Raw genomic sequence first — 16,499 nt, forward strand, 5'->3', positions numbered from 1 at the left:
GTACAAAAACTAACTCACTAAACAATGACATCACTAAAAACATAATATAAGATAGAGACAATCTTCACAAGCCAGTTGTATTATAAACATATCATACAAATTTGTTCCAATAAAATAAAAATTAATTGTCTGATACTTCCTCGATACATATTAGAATGTATCAATATCAGATATGTATCAGGGACGATACTTCATCATTTTTGAAGTATCAGGGCTTCATAGCTAGACGTAAAGAGATGTCTTATTGATTCTTCTTGCAAAGCTGATTCTTGATGCTCTTATATGTGAATCATATAGATCTTGTTAAACAATAATTGTATACTTGATCAAATAGTTAGTAGACAAGTTTTTCTCTTGTTTTGTTATCTTCAAAACATCAATTCAAAGATATTGTTTTGGAACCAATTTGGTTCGTAAAATATTTTGGTTTGAGTTTGGGTGTGTTTTTCTTGAATTGAGCATAAGTTTATTATGATATTTTGTATTGATGTTCTATTATAAGTATACACTGTGGTTTGAATATCTTGTTTAATACTCTCTCTGTCTCATTTGAGTTGTAAACAATTATAAAAAAAATTATTTATTGTGTAATCCTAAACCCCAATTTAAAAGATATAACAAAATAATATAGTTTTGAGTAAAATACGCAACATTTTCGAATAGAATATGAAATTTTATTTTCAAATATAAGGTTCTAACGCAGCAATCTACACTCTCATAAACACTTGTACATAAATCCTGAATTAAAATATCTTAGAACTAAAGTAATTAAGGTTTATTAACACTCGACATCAAAACATTATCAAACTCAGAGAAGATTGGCTTTTATCTTCAAAAATCAGAATTTAAAAAATATTTCTTTTGGCCCATATTTTCACCAAATATAAATCAATTCATATCTCCATAGAATATAACGGTCACTATTCCTCCCACTATCACCTATCAAAGCCTGGATCATCAATGGATAACCTTATATAATAGCGTTTAAAACGCATTAAACATGTTCGCAACACATTTACACAGTTTACAAGTTCACAACACATTTACACAATTCATATTAGGCATAACTCATAGATTTTTCAACAAATCAAAACTTTCACCATGCACAAATACACATATCATGTGTACATCAAATTGATAGCACTTGGACATTTACACAAAACAATTATAATTAATGTCTAAGTGCACTTATAAGAATCTAAAGGAAAATAGAGTCTAACTCATAATCATGAACTTTGGCGAGGACTCTCTTCTTTATCATAGAAAGTGTTTGAAATTTACTAGGTTGATCAAGAATCAATGAATTATTTGAGTGTTATTTGTTATTTCGGAGAAAAAGGATTGTTTAGATGTATTGTGCAGCTATGATTTAGATAGAATGGGAGGAATATGATTAAAATCACTTGAGTACAAATGAAGAATTTGGGTGATCATGGAAGGAGGCACACCCATCGCTCACACTTAGCTTATGCTAAGAGGCTGAAAAAAGTATCCGAATGTATAATATAAAATTACATATGCTCAGACAAACACCTAAACATTAAACTAGATAAAAAAAAAAAAAAATAAAAAAAAAAAAACTTTTTTCTAAGTATGACATATATGGAATACTTTAGGCTACGGTAGAATAGCATAAAGTAGAATACCACACTAGTAAAAGGCCCCGAAAATCACACAAACTCACTTTTATAACTAAGGTTGAGACTCTCAAATTATGTCAAGATAACTATTCATAAATAAACACAACTATAATAAAACGATTGTCTGACTGTAATTTAAACACATTAGGCATACAATTATTATTAATCTAATCAGGACCGTCCATGAAAATTCGGAGGCTCGGCTTTGGGAATGAAAAGAGGCCAGTGATAAAATCAAAATGTATTTTTTTTTTAATGAGCAATGTTCTATTTATAATTTTTTAAAAGATAAATACAAGGTGTCGTATATGAAGGTGAGAAAAACACAAGAAGGGGGGGTTGAATTGTGTTTTCTTTTTCTCAAAAAAATTCTTCTTCTGATATCAATTCAGAAGCTTGGTGAGAGTGCTTCTGATATGATATTCAGAATCAGATATGCAGCGGAATAAAAACAGAGTAGAGAAAAGAAAGAGAGACACAAGCAATTATCCTGGTTCATTCCACAAACCGGAAGTAGTCTAGTCCCCCTTGCACTTCCAAGGAGATTTCCACTAAGAAATAATCACACAGATTACAACTGCTCAATACTATCTAGTATGAGACTTCTCAAATGCTCAAGCACGCAGGCGAGAGACTTCCAATGCTCAAGCACTAAAGCAAGAGACTTCTAATCAAACAGAATTACACAGAAAATTGTTTGACTTGAACACTTGATATACAATCAGTGGTGTTCACAATACAATGCAATAAAAGACTCTAGACTTAAGAATTTCTAAGATATATCAAATCAGTGCAGAAATTCAGAGTGCTTTTGAGAATCAAATTTGGCAGAGTTTTTGCGCTTTTAACTTGTGTTGATGTCTCTTCCGATCTTCAAGTCTTCACTCCTTTATATAGAGGTGAGTAGAGAGACGTTGAGATTTTTAGCACGTCCAAAGAGTCGTTGAGTTCCTTTGATCATCCACCAGTAATCTTTTGCCTGATTTGGGTGTAGTCCTATGAAGGATTAACTTCAAATTCATTCCTATCTTGAAGGAACAATTCTGCAGGCAGAGCTGTTATCTTGTCTTGTAGCGAGGACACACTCAGGGTCGTGGAGGTAGTGGTTGTACACTTGTACTTTGTCAACTCTTCAATGAGGTAAAAGCACCCAGTGCTTTTCAAACGAACGTTGACACTTTCCTTTTGATCCTTCGCTCTCTTAGACGAGGTTAACATAAAGAATCAGCTCTTTTGAGATTTCAGATTGAATCTTCTGATCCACTGTAGCTTCTGGTGATGATATAGCTTCTGATGAAATCTTGCTTATGATGAACTTTGCTTTTGATGAACTTCTGCTTCTGATGACGTCACTACTTCAGAGGCACTTGAAACTTCAGAAGCACTTCATAGCTTCAGACGCAGTTTTCTTCAGATGCTTTAGATTCCTTTACTCTCTATTGTTCTTCCAAGACCTATTGAAATTGAATAACTTTGCCTATGGTCCTGTACACTTGAACAAATATTAGCAATAACCAATTGACAATTTTTAATACCTTGTTATCATCAAAACTCATTAAGGTTTATTGTAAAACACATTTTGTTCCAACAGTATATATGCGGTACACCTAGAGGTGAAAATGACTACCGTAGACATGAGGAACCCCCACCTAACACCAAAATCAAGAGGAACTAATTCTAATAATCCTAAAAGGCTAAAACAAGAGGACAGAAAATGAAATCTGCACAAAACCACCAAAAGCCATGCGCGCACAAAGCTAGCAGCACAACAACCAAGCGGTCACAACAACAACAAAAAAACCCACAAAGCTGGCAGTACAGAAGCCAAGCAGTCACATCAACAGCAAAAAAATCGCAGCCCTGTTTAAATTAAACATGAAGTCTGCAAACATAAGAAACAAATAATATAATAAATAATATTAAACGAGTTGAACCACATCATTAGACATACAATGTTGAGATTGAACCATAAAATAAAATTAAAACATAATTAGTAATTAGCAACATATATGATATATAAATTCAATTATACACTGAAATTTGAATAATTTTAACAAAAACTCCGAAAACAGTAAATATGCAGAAATCAATTATTACTAATTCTGTTAATAATCAACCAAATCTCTATCAATCTTTATCAATCTCTATTTTAGCAATTTCAACGTTCAACAAACAATGTTGTTTTGGAAAGGGAAAACCGATTGAAATTTGAAACAGTGTTGTTTTCAACATTCAACAAATCTCTATCAATCTCTATTTTAGCAATTTCAACATTCAAATTAATGAAAGAGAGTTTATTTACTAACCAAACAGTGTTGTTTTGGAAAGGGGAAAACTGATTGAAACCTTGAGAGTTGAGAATCAGTGATGATTTGGTGAAGAAGGAAGAAGAAGAAGAAGAAGGAAAGCCTGATGATGTGAATCAGTTGATGATTGATCAGTGATGGTGGTTGTGAATTGGTGATGGAATGGAAGAAAATCGGTGATGAGAGCGAGGAAACGCGGGGTTGTGCATCGAGGAAATCGGTGATAGAATTGAGAATCGGTTGTGAATTTTGTGAGGGAATGAAATAATTTTTTATTTTTTATTGAAGGATATATATTATACTTGGTATAAAAAAAATTAAAAAATTGAGGCCCATCCTTGAGGGAGGCCCAGCTCAAACGCCCAGTTCGTTTGAGCTGTTTGCACCCCCTCAGGGACGCCCTTGAATCTAATAGACACAAAAATATCATGTCAACCACAATTGTATGTACACTCATAAAATCAATTAAAATAATGGCTATAGGTGAGCGTATACACATGTAGATATATGAAAATGTTTTTTATTGAAAATACTCCCTCCGTCCCAAATTGTATGATGTTTTGGGCATTTCACACATATTAAGAAATGTAATTAATATTGTGTGGGAAATAAATATTATGAGTTGTTTTACAAAATTATCCTTAATAGATGTTATGGAAAAGATAAATGAAAGAATTGAAAAAAGAAAGAGTAATAAATAGTTAAGGATATAATAGGAAAAGTAACATTAATGTTTCATTGGTATTTTAAAGTGACATACAATTTGGGACAAATATTTTTTCTAAAATGACATATAATTTGGGACGGAGAGAGTAGTAGTGTTACTAATTGCATTAGTTTCAAAGATAAAATAAATTTCATTTTTCAAAAAACATCATTATTAATTATAGTTAGTTGAGTGGTTTGAGGAAATGAGATGCACTAAATAAGGGTATACTAATGAAAAATTTGTTAATACTTTATTGATATTTTAAAACAATAATTATATTGAGATAAAAAATTATTGCAATATGATAGAGGAAATATAATTTTGGCTTTCAAAAAAAGGGAGTACAGTCCTCGTGAGCGCTTGGTTAGTAAGGATATTGAATAACATATGTAAGGACGGTGACTCGAACCTCAAACACTCAACTTATTTTCTAACTACTAGACTACTGAATAAAAATAACGTGTGTATAAATAAATTAAACTCAACTAGCATTGTAATTAATGACATTTATTTGTATTTTTAAAATTCAATGTATCGATTAATTTCAAGTCATTCATCTTTATCTTTGTTAATCTATGCTTTAAACATACTCTCTCCGTTTCTATATATAAGCAAAATTGACTTTTTAGGTTCATTCAATTAATGATGTTATCATTAATTGAATGAACCTAAAAAGTCAATTTTGCTTACATCATTAATTGAATGAACCTAAAAAGTCAATTTTGCTTATATATAGAAACGGAGGAAATATAAGTTAAGAAGTTATTTAATTGACTTTTCTTAAAAAAAATTATTTAAGTGATTTATATTTTTACCAAAATAATATTATTTATTTCTCCTTTTTCAATGTAAGGAATATAAAAATCAGGCTACAAACAATCTTACAATAAAATATTTTAATTATTTAATATGTAAAAAGTTATAAGCAAACTATCCAAAAAGTCAACTGTATTTAGTCTAAAATGTAGACAAAAAACATTTGATTTAATATACCCCATGTGCTTATGTTGATTTCTACATTGTTAATTTTTTTTTATAAGCAAAAACCTTGAACATTCATATATAGTTTAATTATTTAAGATCCATTTAACAATAATAGGAACATAAAAAATATGTTATTAAATATAATTAGACAAAAAAAAAATGGTAACATATTACATTTAAATGACAATCTTAAAATTGTATATATAAGACGTACATAAAAACCTAAATAGTAGATGAACCAAAAACCTAGTTTAATATTGCAAGTTAATCCACATCTTGGCTCTCTCTCACTCATCAAATAGAGTTTATTGTAATAACCTTGTAAATTTAATTCAATTATTAATAACTTCTATGTTCATCCTTAATTCTAATTTTTCCATCTTCCCTGCTTAAATTTAGTAATCAATCTCAACTTCCTATGTTGAATTTTCAGGTTTGTCCTTGCTTGATTTTTAGCTATAATTTGATTTCCACAATTCATTTTTGAATGAAACTAAATTTGATGGATTCTTAACATCTATGTCTAAATTTCAAATGAAGATACCAAGACTCAATCCTGCACTAGACTCATGCATGCAACATAATGATGCAATGTTTCTGTCGAACACTCTCAGAAAACTTCTCCCTTTAATCTTGAATACAAGCAACAAAGTATTTTTTTTTTGTTATGTTGTGGTCTGAGATATTTGAAATTCTTGACTAGTTTTGCTACATTTAATGCTATTATTCCTAAAATATCATTTTATTAAATTTATATTTTATTTATATAATACCTCTTTTTTTCTTCTTCTCATGGTTCAAGTTTCCATGAGGGACATTTTAGAAAATATATCTAACTTTTTTTTCTTTGAGAATATTATATGAGAAAAACTAATTTTCTTAAAGAGCATGAGATATTTGTTTCTTGCTTATATATGAGACTAGAGAGACTATATACTAGAATTACTTAAAATTATATATACACGAGTAAAAATCAATTTACTCTAAAAGTCCTCTAAAAAAATATTACTCCATGAGTAACTCTCTGTATGATCATTCCTCTTAATAACCTGTTACATATATTAGACTTCTTCAATCAAACCGTCTGATTAAAGTTCTTATTATATAGATCAACTCCACAAAATTTTCTAAAAAATCAACAATTCTAGCTATAGTATTGATCTACTCAAATATGAACATTTAATTCAATGGTTGGATGGGTGAAATATGATGTTTATATTGAGTTATTAAACGAATTAACTCTAGGCAAAGTTACTATTAAAGTATCTCTCTCTCAATAGGAGCATTGTTTTATTTTGAGAGATGAGATGATAATAAAACAAAAGTGATCAATTAAAATAAATGGTATTGTAAAAAACCTAATTCAAATAAATGGTGCATATATAATTTTTACTTAATTTTGAGGACCGGTTGATTTCTCCCACATGGCGTAAGACAGAGGAAATTCATAAACGCAAAATACGAAATACACTCTCAATATTGAATTAAAGATTCAGTAGAGTTATCTTCCTTAAAGCCGTTAACATTAGAGAAACTCGATTATTTGGAAGATGAAATTGCTTATATAAATGACGACCAAAATTGATTTAATTACCATTATATTTAAGGATATGAAGGATGAACCAATTGAATATGAGACTTTTATTTCAATTTTTTGATTTAGTTTCATAGGAAGAATATTTATGAAGTTTCTCACACATTAATAGAAGAGGCTAAATTTATGACTAGCTTAAAATAAAGATATTATTAAAAAAAAATTGTATTGATATTCTAAATTGATAACTAATTTGAAATGCATAAATATATTCTAAACATGACATTTTTATTGAGATGGATGGAATTAACTTTTTATTAACACAACTTTATTTAAGGTGAAATGTTGTGTACAATGATTATTTTTGCAACCAATAGTATCATACATAACTCATGACAATAAACAAAAGGAACAAATTCCTTAAATTTCTACAGCCCTAACTCCAGATTCATTATCTCATCATTGATACTAGCAGAAGGAGCACACACATTGTTATCAATTGGTTTATCCAACTGTTTGATATATGCCCTAGTTCCATCGATTGAAGAAACCTCAATTTCATCATTCATTTGAAGGATTGGTGGAGCTACAGATGATGTCATGTTAGTAACATTGACATTATTCCTCAAAGATGGCATAGGAGGTTGTGAAGCAACAACCTGGAGGCTAGGATTTGAAAATTGATTGACTCTTGGTTGAGAGATCAACAAAGCTTGTTGTTGTTGAGGTTCTTGAAAAGCTCTGTTTCCAGCAAAGTTTCCATCAGTTCCATGCATCAACATTGGTCTAGGAAAATTTGGTTGGTGTTGGTGAAGTACTCTCTGAGAACTCATATGGCTAAGCCTTCTCATGGCAAAGTTTTCTTGAACAAAATGAGAATCATGATGTGTTTTGAACAATTGGAAGTTGGTGAAAACTTGGTTGCAAAATTTGCATGCAAAAAAAAGTTGATTGAAGATGGAAACAATGGTGGCCATGGTGATTGATAAGACACTGTATCAGTATTTTATGTTCATTGCCTATATTCAACACTTTATATAAGAGAAAATGTTCATAATAATGCCAATTGCAATTTAATTTGTGGCCTTTCAAAACATTAATTATATTTACATATAAAAATAATAATAATAATTCTTTTGACTATAATTATAAACTTTGTATACATGTTAAATGCTAATTCATCTGTACCACAATAAATATCATATTTTTTCACATAAATTAAGAAAAGACTACAAATAAAAAGATAATAATAATTTTATGAAATTATCATGTTATGTATTGGTGCATTATTATTATCATAAACGTAAAGGAGAATATAATGTGTTAGAAGTAATGCATATATTATAAATTAGAGGGTATAGCCAAAAATAATAATTAATATTATATTAAAAAATGAATTTTACATTCATTTTAAAAAATATATATGTTTTTAATTATTGTGTGGTCAAAAGGAGTAAATTTAATTCTTTTGAAAGAAAACCGTCATAATTAGAGTCTTTGACACTTCTATAACTCTATAATGTGTTTTGCAAAGTTCAAACTATAGTCCTATCTAAGACTTCAATGGTGTGGCAGTTTCAATAGTTATTCAACTAATTTTTACGGTGTATAGTTGAGTGTTAAATTTACCTCAATTGCTCCAAGATAATATTTTTGAAAATTATCATTTTTTTTTTTTTACAAAATGTTGCGGAAAAGGGAAGTTTTTATTAATTAAAGGGGCACAAATGATAATTTTCGCTTAACTAAGGAGGAAGAAAAAAACAAACAAAAGACAAAGCTGGTGGTGGAGTATTAGGCCAAGTGCAAAAGATAATAAAGGGGAAATTTATTTGGTTATCAATTCCATTTAGACCATCCCTATAATGAGAGATCTCTTCTTTTTAAGACTCAGTAACTATGAGGTATTTCTATTATAGAAAAATAATTTTGAATGTTTGAATGCCTTTGAAATACCAAAAACAATTTTATCTTAATTTTTTAGAAAACAGAAAATATGCCCTGCTGTTTAAGTTTTCAACTGACTATGATTATTACGCAAATTTAAGCATAACTCACATGACACTTACTTACAACAATTTATAGATAAAACATATAATTAAAACAATCAACAAAGGCAAAATAAACAATGTGCCCTGATTCTAACCATAAAGAAACAAATGCCAATTCAAGGCATTTGGATCATTTGCTACAAGTGATCCAACTCCTCTAAAATATTAAGTAGTCACTCACTTTAAGTGTAAAAAGAAATAATATCAAATATGAGATGTGTTAACTAGGGATGGGCATGGTTCGGTTAATCCAAAAAATCAAATCGAACCGAACCGAAATTTTGAAATGGTTCGGGAAAATCGAACCGAACCATTTTAAGTTTGGAGCTAACCGAACTGAACCAAAGTTATGGTTTGGTTAATCATTTTCTTACCTATTAACCATACCGAATCGAACCAAAACAAATATTTTTTATCCAATGAATAAAACCACTTTTATTATAAAAAATAACAAATTAAAATTAAAAGTTAGAATAGTTTATTTCTTCAAAAACAGTTTATCTTATGCAAAACAGTTTATTTTAAAAAACAGCTTATTCAAAAAAACTTATTTTATGAAAAATAATTTATTACGATCTCTTTTTAAAAATAGCTTATTCAAAACCGCTTATTTTATGAAAACACCTTATTTTAAGAAACAACTTATTCAAAACAGCTTATTTTAAATAAAAAAAACAGCTTATTCAAAATAGTTTATTTGATAAACAACTTATTTTATGAAAAAACAACTTATTCAAAACAGCTTATTTTATGCAAAACATCTTATTTTAAAAAACAGCTTATTTATGAAAAATAACTTATTTTTGAAAATAGTTTATTCAAAACAGCTTCTTTTATGAAAAACAGCTTATTCTAAAAAGCTTATTTTATTAAAAATAGCTTGTTATGATCTCTTTTTTTAAAAACAACTTAATCAAAACAACCTATTTTATGCAAAACAACTTATTCAAAACAGCTTATTTTATGCAAAACACCTTATTTTTAAAAAACAACTTATTCAAACAGCTTATTTTATGAAAACAACTTATTTTAAAACAACTTATTTTAAAAAAACAGCTTATTTTAAAACAACTTAAAAGATTTGAAGAATAACATGGAACATGCTTCTTCATTATGCATCATTTTACTCTTTTATTGGGAAAATCTATTTTGGTAAATTTCTTGAGTCTAAAAATGGTCCTTGATTTTCCTTATGTATGGTATATTCATAGCCCATTATCACACTCAAGTAATTTTTCAACTCACATAATTAACAATAATACTCTTTATGTATGGAATCATTGCTTTGATAATACTTATTTCTTTTTTTATCTACCTTCTTTTAACCATAACTGCTATATTGTTTTATTTGTTGGAGTACAAATTAAAATTAGTGCTAAAATATATGGATTTCAAAATGAAATGAAGAGCCTCGATACACAAGAAATAATAGTTTGTACAGGTAAAATATCACCTGATACTTTGAATACTAATATGTTCATGCTTGTTAGAGCTACAAGTATGAATACTAATATCCTAAAGCGAAGATATTAACATTCATAATATTGGCCAATATCTTACTTTCATGAACAATGTTTTCATGTGAAAAGGTTCTTCCGTTCTTTCTATAATTCATAATTCAGCACTAGTTTTTGCACCAACAAATAGATTAATATGGTAGTTATCGTTAGAAGCAGGTAATGTAAAATCTAAATAAATATGCTCAAAGTAACGAGTAGAGCAAAAACTAGCATGTTAGCTTATTCTTTCCAATTCATCACCAAATCTAAATAAGCTGTTTTTTTAAAATATTTTAATAAGTTTTATTTTTATTTTTAGAATAAGCTGTTTTTTAAAATAAGGTGTTTTGCATAAAATAAGTTTTTTTGAGTAAGTTGTTTTTTAAAATAAGTTATTTTGCATAAAATTAGTTGTTTTGAATAAGCTGTTTTTTTAAATAAGTTGTTTTCATAAAATAAGCTGTTTTGAATAAGTTGTTTTTTAAAATAAGCTATTTTGGGAAAGATCCAACAAAGAGTTCAAGCAGTTTCCTTAAAAAAAAAAAAAAAAAAAAGCAGTTCAAGTGGTTTGGTTCGGTTCAAACAGTTCGGTTCGGTTCAAGATGGTTCGGTTATGGTTCAAGAACTGTTAATAAATTAATGGTTCGGTTCGTGAACCATTATAATGGTTCGCACGGTTCGATTCGGTTCATGGTTCTTTTTGCCCACCCTAGTGTTAACAACATTAGTTTTTTAACGTTCTCTCTAACTCTAAATCTTTTATTAGCTAAAATTCATGTGAGACTCATCTATTTACATGAGATATTTATTTATAAAATATAAGAACTACATGAATTTCATCTAATAAAAAAATGAATGCTAAAAAATGTTGAAAGAAAATATTGCTAACCCTTCTATTTAATGGATCCAAATTTCGTTGAGTCGTGAATAGGAGGCAATGCATTATTATATGTAGGAGTCGGAGTTTGAACTCCGGACACCTCACTTATTAATTTTATAAGATGAATATTCTAACCACCAGATCATATGACAAAAATGAAGGTAATAATAACAGTATGGAAACTGAATTTTTGATGCCACTGTATTAACAGTGGGGTGTTAGTCACTACAGTTTTAATGTTATAGTGTTAACTTCTTTTCACAATAGAATTTTCCTAACAATAAACAATTGTAATACCTAACCTCATCCATCAAATAAAAGAAGGCCATGCAGCGAACAAGTGACAGCGTGCATGAACTCCACGTGCCACTCCTAATAGTTTTCCACGTACACGAATCGATCATCCTTGAAAACAAAACTCTATCGATGTGAATCAAAACAAAACGACACAAGTGAAGACAAGAATATCAGAAAAAAGACATCAATGGCGTCAAAACTCAGCCCAGAATTTGCATACACGGTGCTTTACGTAAAAGACGTAGCTGAATCGGTAGCTTTCTATTCCAAAGCCTTTGGCTATTCCGTTCGTCGCTTAGACGAATCACACAGGTTATTTTATTTCTTTTCTTTTTCATCTTCATAACCAATTTAATCTCAATATTAAGATATAATTAATTAACGTTAACATTGATTAATATTCATTTTTCAATCATGTATCGATCTCAGATGGGGAGAGTTGGAAAGTGGTCATACAACTATTGCTTTCACTCCAATCCACCAACATGAAACCGATGATCTCACCGGTGTTGTCCACACGACTAGATCTAACAAAGAAAGACCACCAGTTGAGGTTTGTTTCGTTTACACCGACGTTGATGCTGCTTACAAGGTACATATATAATCACATGTATCTCACCTACACATGCTGTTAATTAATCATGAATAATAGTAGTAATTACCATAATTTTTATTTGTAATTGTGATTAAGGGCTATAGATGTAGAGACTTTTAAAACCGTCACTCTTGTTCTTTTTTAATTGTTTGCAAGAAATCCAGTTAGTTGTCATTTTTAAAATTCAATTCAACATTAATTATAATTATTGAATGAGTAAATAGGCAATCACCCCGAAATTGTAAGTTTCGTCAATTATTCACATTAACAAAACTTTAATTACCCACATGAAATTGCACAACGTTGATCAATTTACCCCATTCGTCAATTTTTTTCTGTTAGTCAACATGAAGTTTTGCAAATACCCCCCTCCTGAAGTTTTGCACTTATGTGCAAAATGCCCCCAAAATTTGAAAATTTATATATTTTTAGTGTAATTACCATAGTTTTTTTTTTTTAATATTCCCATAGTTTCATTAGTATATATGTCTTCGTCTGATCTTTGTTATATTTTTATCTACGATCTCAATTACAGAGGACAACGACTTCATGCAACTTCGGTGTATCTATTTTTGTTGAAGATGATTTTATTTCTTCTTCATAGAGTGATTTGTTTTCTCAGTTATTGACTGTAATTTCTTTTATTTAATCTGATAATTTCTTTAATTTTAATTGAAATATAAACGTAATCATGGTTTTGTTAGTCTGATGCAATTTTCATTGCTTTGTTTGCCTTCACTTCTGTGAGAGTGTTTGCATTTTTGTATATGTGTAGTTTGAGAACTTTGTATTTCTTTGCCGTTTCCTGAGCCTAAAAATATAGTTTTCCATTTAAAAAAAACTATGGTAATTATAGTAAAAATATATAAACTTTCAAGTTTGGGAGGCATTTTACACATAAGTGCAAAACTTCAGGAGGGGGGTATTTGCAAAATTTCATGTTGACTAACAGAAGAATTTGACGCAGGGGTAAATTGATTAACGTTGTGCAATTTCAGGGGTAATTGAAGTTTTGTTAATTTTAGGGCGTAATTGATGAAACTTACAATTTCAGGGGGTAATTGCCTATTTACTCATTATTGATTTATCAAAAATATTCTTAGGTAGTTATTGCAACTTCTGGTTATTTTATTTATTGCAGCAATAAATAGATTTAATTAGATAATAAATTATTAAGGGTATTACTACAATTATTAATGATTAAAGGTCTATGGTGCTTATTAAATTAAATAGGTCGGACTAAGGTTTATAAAAAAGTCTACTAGGCATACCCAAGTCAGCCTATATGACATTGGCGTTGGCAGGACCTTGGGTCTAGGGTTCAAATAATTAAATTGTAGCGCTAAAAAATTACATACATATATGCAATTGTTCTCTGCACGATCTACTCATCACAATTTTCATAGTAGAAAAGGACTCTTCAACATTGTTATGACAATGGGCAAAATCATTGCTAACTTCAAAAGATGATAGATTAGCAGCAATGTACATTATTTGAATAACCAGTTATTAGACTCACACATATTAAGTATGAAGAATCCTGAATTCGAATTCAAACAACTACCTATCAGCTTATATGCAACTACCAACTAAATTGTATCTACGGGACAACTATATATTTATTTTTAATAGGTTCGTAACATTTCACATCTTTCATGATTTTTTGGACAAATTATTATTTATCAATTTTCACATTAATTTTTTTTAAACTTGAATAAAGAATATATATGTAATATATGTTAAAGAGAAATGCTAGGAATGCTCTGTTTCTAACACTTTATCTAACACTTTCTTTTATATTGAATGAAATTCACGTGAGTCTCACTAATTTATATGAGATCTATATGGATTTAATTCAACGTGAGTGTGTGTTAGAGAAAGTGTCTATAACACTCCTCATATGTTAAAATCTGTAAACACCTAGTCCAGTGGCAAATGAGTGTTTTTACTAGCTTCATACTTGGTTTCAATACCCAAAAGCCACTTTTTTTAGTTTGAATTATTTTCAATTGAATTTCAATTACAACATGCACTCCTTCATTCTCTACGCACGTGGCTTTGGATGGAAACTTTACATTGCACAACTTTGTAGTGTGAGTTGACAGAATAGTGCATAATGGGTGCACCCTCTAAATTTGAGGGGATTCAACTTTTGGATACTACTTGGTTTAAATTTCCAAAGTTTAGGGGATTCAAGTGCATAACAGTGTGAATCCGCTATTGCATGACGTTTCTGAGATCAACCACCATCAGGTTTTTAAAATGGCTTTTAGACATGTTGATAGGATTGGCCAGACTTTCAAAATGTCAGGTCGGATTTAAAATAAAGTCTTTAACATGTAATAGGCTAGACTTAGGTTTTAATTTTTTAAACTAGGTTCGGCCTATTTAAGCAAAATCTAACCCGACCTATTCCACCCAATTTACTACATTAATCTCTAAATATAAATCCTATTGCCTAAATCACATAAATTAAGAAAATACTAAGTGGTAGTATTAAATTTATTGATAATTAATATGATTTTTATAAAAGTATCATTCAAGAAAGAGAATTAGTTTATCCTTCAAAAAAAAAAAAAAGAGAATTACTTTATGTCCTCTTCATAGTTTTTTTTTTATTACAAACAAAATGAAAATAAATAAGGGTGTGTTTGGTTTGCAAAACAGCAAGTACTGGACAGAACAGTACAAGATAAAACAGTACAACACAAGGCAGAACAGCACATGACAAATTTTTTATGGCATTGAGTAATTTTTTGTTTTATACGATTTTTGAGGGACAAAATGCTATTTTGGTATTTTAGACAACTTGTACGTGGGACAAAAAGTTGTGTTGTGGTTTGGTGAGGGACAAAAATATGAGTTTTTGTCCTATCCCTTGCTTCCAGTTTGTCCTGTACCTGAAACAGTTTTACAAATCAAACACTGGACAACTAGAGTTGTTTTGTCCTGTCCTTCATTTTTTAGCAAATCAAACGCACCCAAAGGGTTTGATAAAGAAATAATTAATGCTCTTTAAAATTCAAAGAGGGTCTTATAAAAAGGACTCTTTTTTTAAAAAAGATTCATATATTTAGGGATGGGAGTAATACAATGGTTTTCTTGCTACATGTAGTTGGGAACCATAATTTACAGCTAGAACTAGAAATCAAATGCTTTAGAATTTAACGAATGATTTATGTTTAATTTTGTTGCTGACTGATTGATTATATATTTGATGTTTCAGAGGGCCGTGGAGAACGGAGCGGTGCCGGTGAGCGAACCAGAGATGAAGGAGTGGGGCCAAAAGGTTGGGTACGTGAGAGATATTGATGGCATCGTGATCAGAATGGGAAATCATGTAAAGCCTGCAAAATTAGATTAGTTATGTGCAGTTGGACATAGAAGCAGTTGGTAAAATACAATATTACGTTGATGTTTATGTATTCTGTATAGGTTGAATAAGAAAAACATGTATTTTGTATATGTATAAGAAATACATCCATATAAGTTACTAAAATAAAATTATCAACTGCAGACAACAATATGTGAATTTCCCAGCATGCACTTGCCAGAATGAAGTTGGAATTATACATGTATTTGCTCTGCTTTGTTTTATACTTCATTGATTGTTGTTGCTTATGACAATTTTGGTGGCAAGGGTGGTTTATAAACATGCATAATAAATCATGTGTTGAAATACAAACCATTTTTTTGCTAGTTATTTTACTTTTTTTTCTTTCTTAAGGCTCACTTTATTACATTTCTGACTAAAGAGAATTGCTATACAGTGTGAAAAACTGTAACGTGACTAGCACACGATAAAGGCAGCTAGTGTTATTATATTTTACGCACTGTATAGCAATTCTCAACATGTTTTTAAGGGCAGCTAGTCTTAAGGCTCACTTTATTGTGTGCTAGTCGCGTTACAGTTTTTCGCACTCTATAGCAATTCTCAACATGGAAAAAGCTTGTTGGTGTGACATGGTAGTGCACGAATAGCAACGAATTAATATTGGCCTTTG

At 29.8% G+C, this 16,499-nt stretch overlaps 1 protein-coding gene across 2 annotated transcripts; it reads left to right on the forward strand.

The window, feature by feature from the left end:
* Positions 1-12,039: 12,039 nt before the first annotated feature.
* Positions 12,040-16,104, forward strand: LOC11415944 (uncharacterized protein Mb0911c). Of its 2 annotated transcripts, none has more exons than XM_003606601.4 (3): positions 12,040-12,212; positions 12,330-12,492; positions 15,722-16,104. In XM_003606601.4, the coding sequence occupies exons 1-3, from the start codon at positions 12,088-12,090 to the stop codon at positions 15,857-15,859; spliced, it is 426 nt and encodes a 141-aa protein (XP_003606649.2). In that variant the 5' UTR covers positions 12,040-12,087; the 3' UTR covers positions 15,860-16,104. The 2 variants fall into 2 exon arrangements, with proteins under 2 accessions (XP_003606649.2, XP_013456086.1); XM_013600632.3 differs by having other exon boundaries at positions 12,330-12,453.
* The last annotated feature ends 395 nt before the right edge of the window (positions 16,105-16,499 follow it).

This window comes from Medicago truncatula, chromosome 4, assembly GCF_003473485.1.
Source record: "Medicago truncatula cultivar Jemalong A17 chromosome 4, MtrunA17r5.0-ANR, whole genome shotgun sequence".
Taxonomy (NCBI): domain Eukaryota; kingdom Viridiplantae; phylum Streptophyta; class Magnoliopsida; order Fabales; family Fabaceae; genus Medicago; species Medicago truncatula.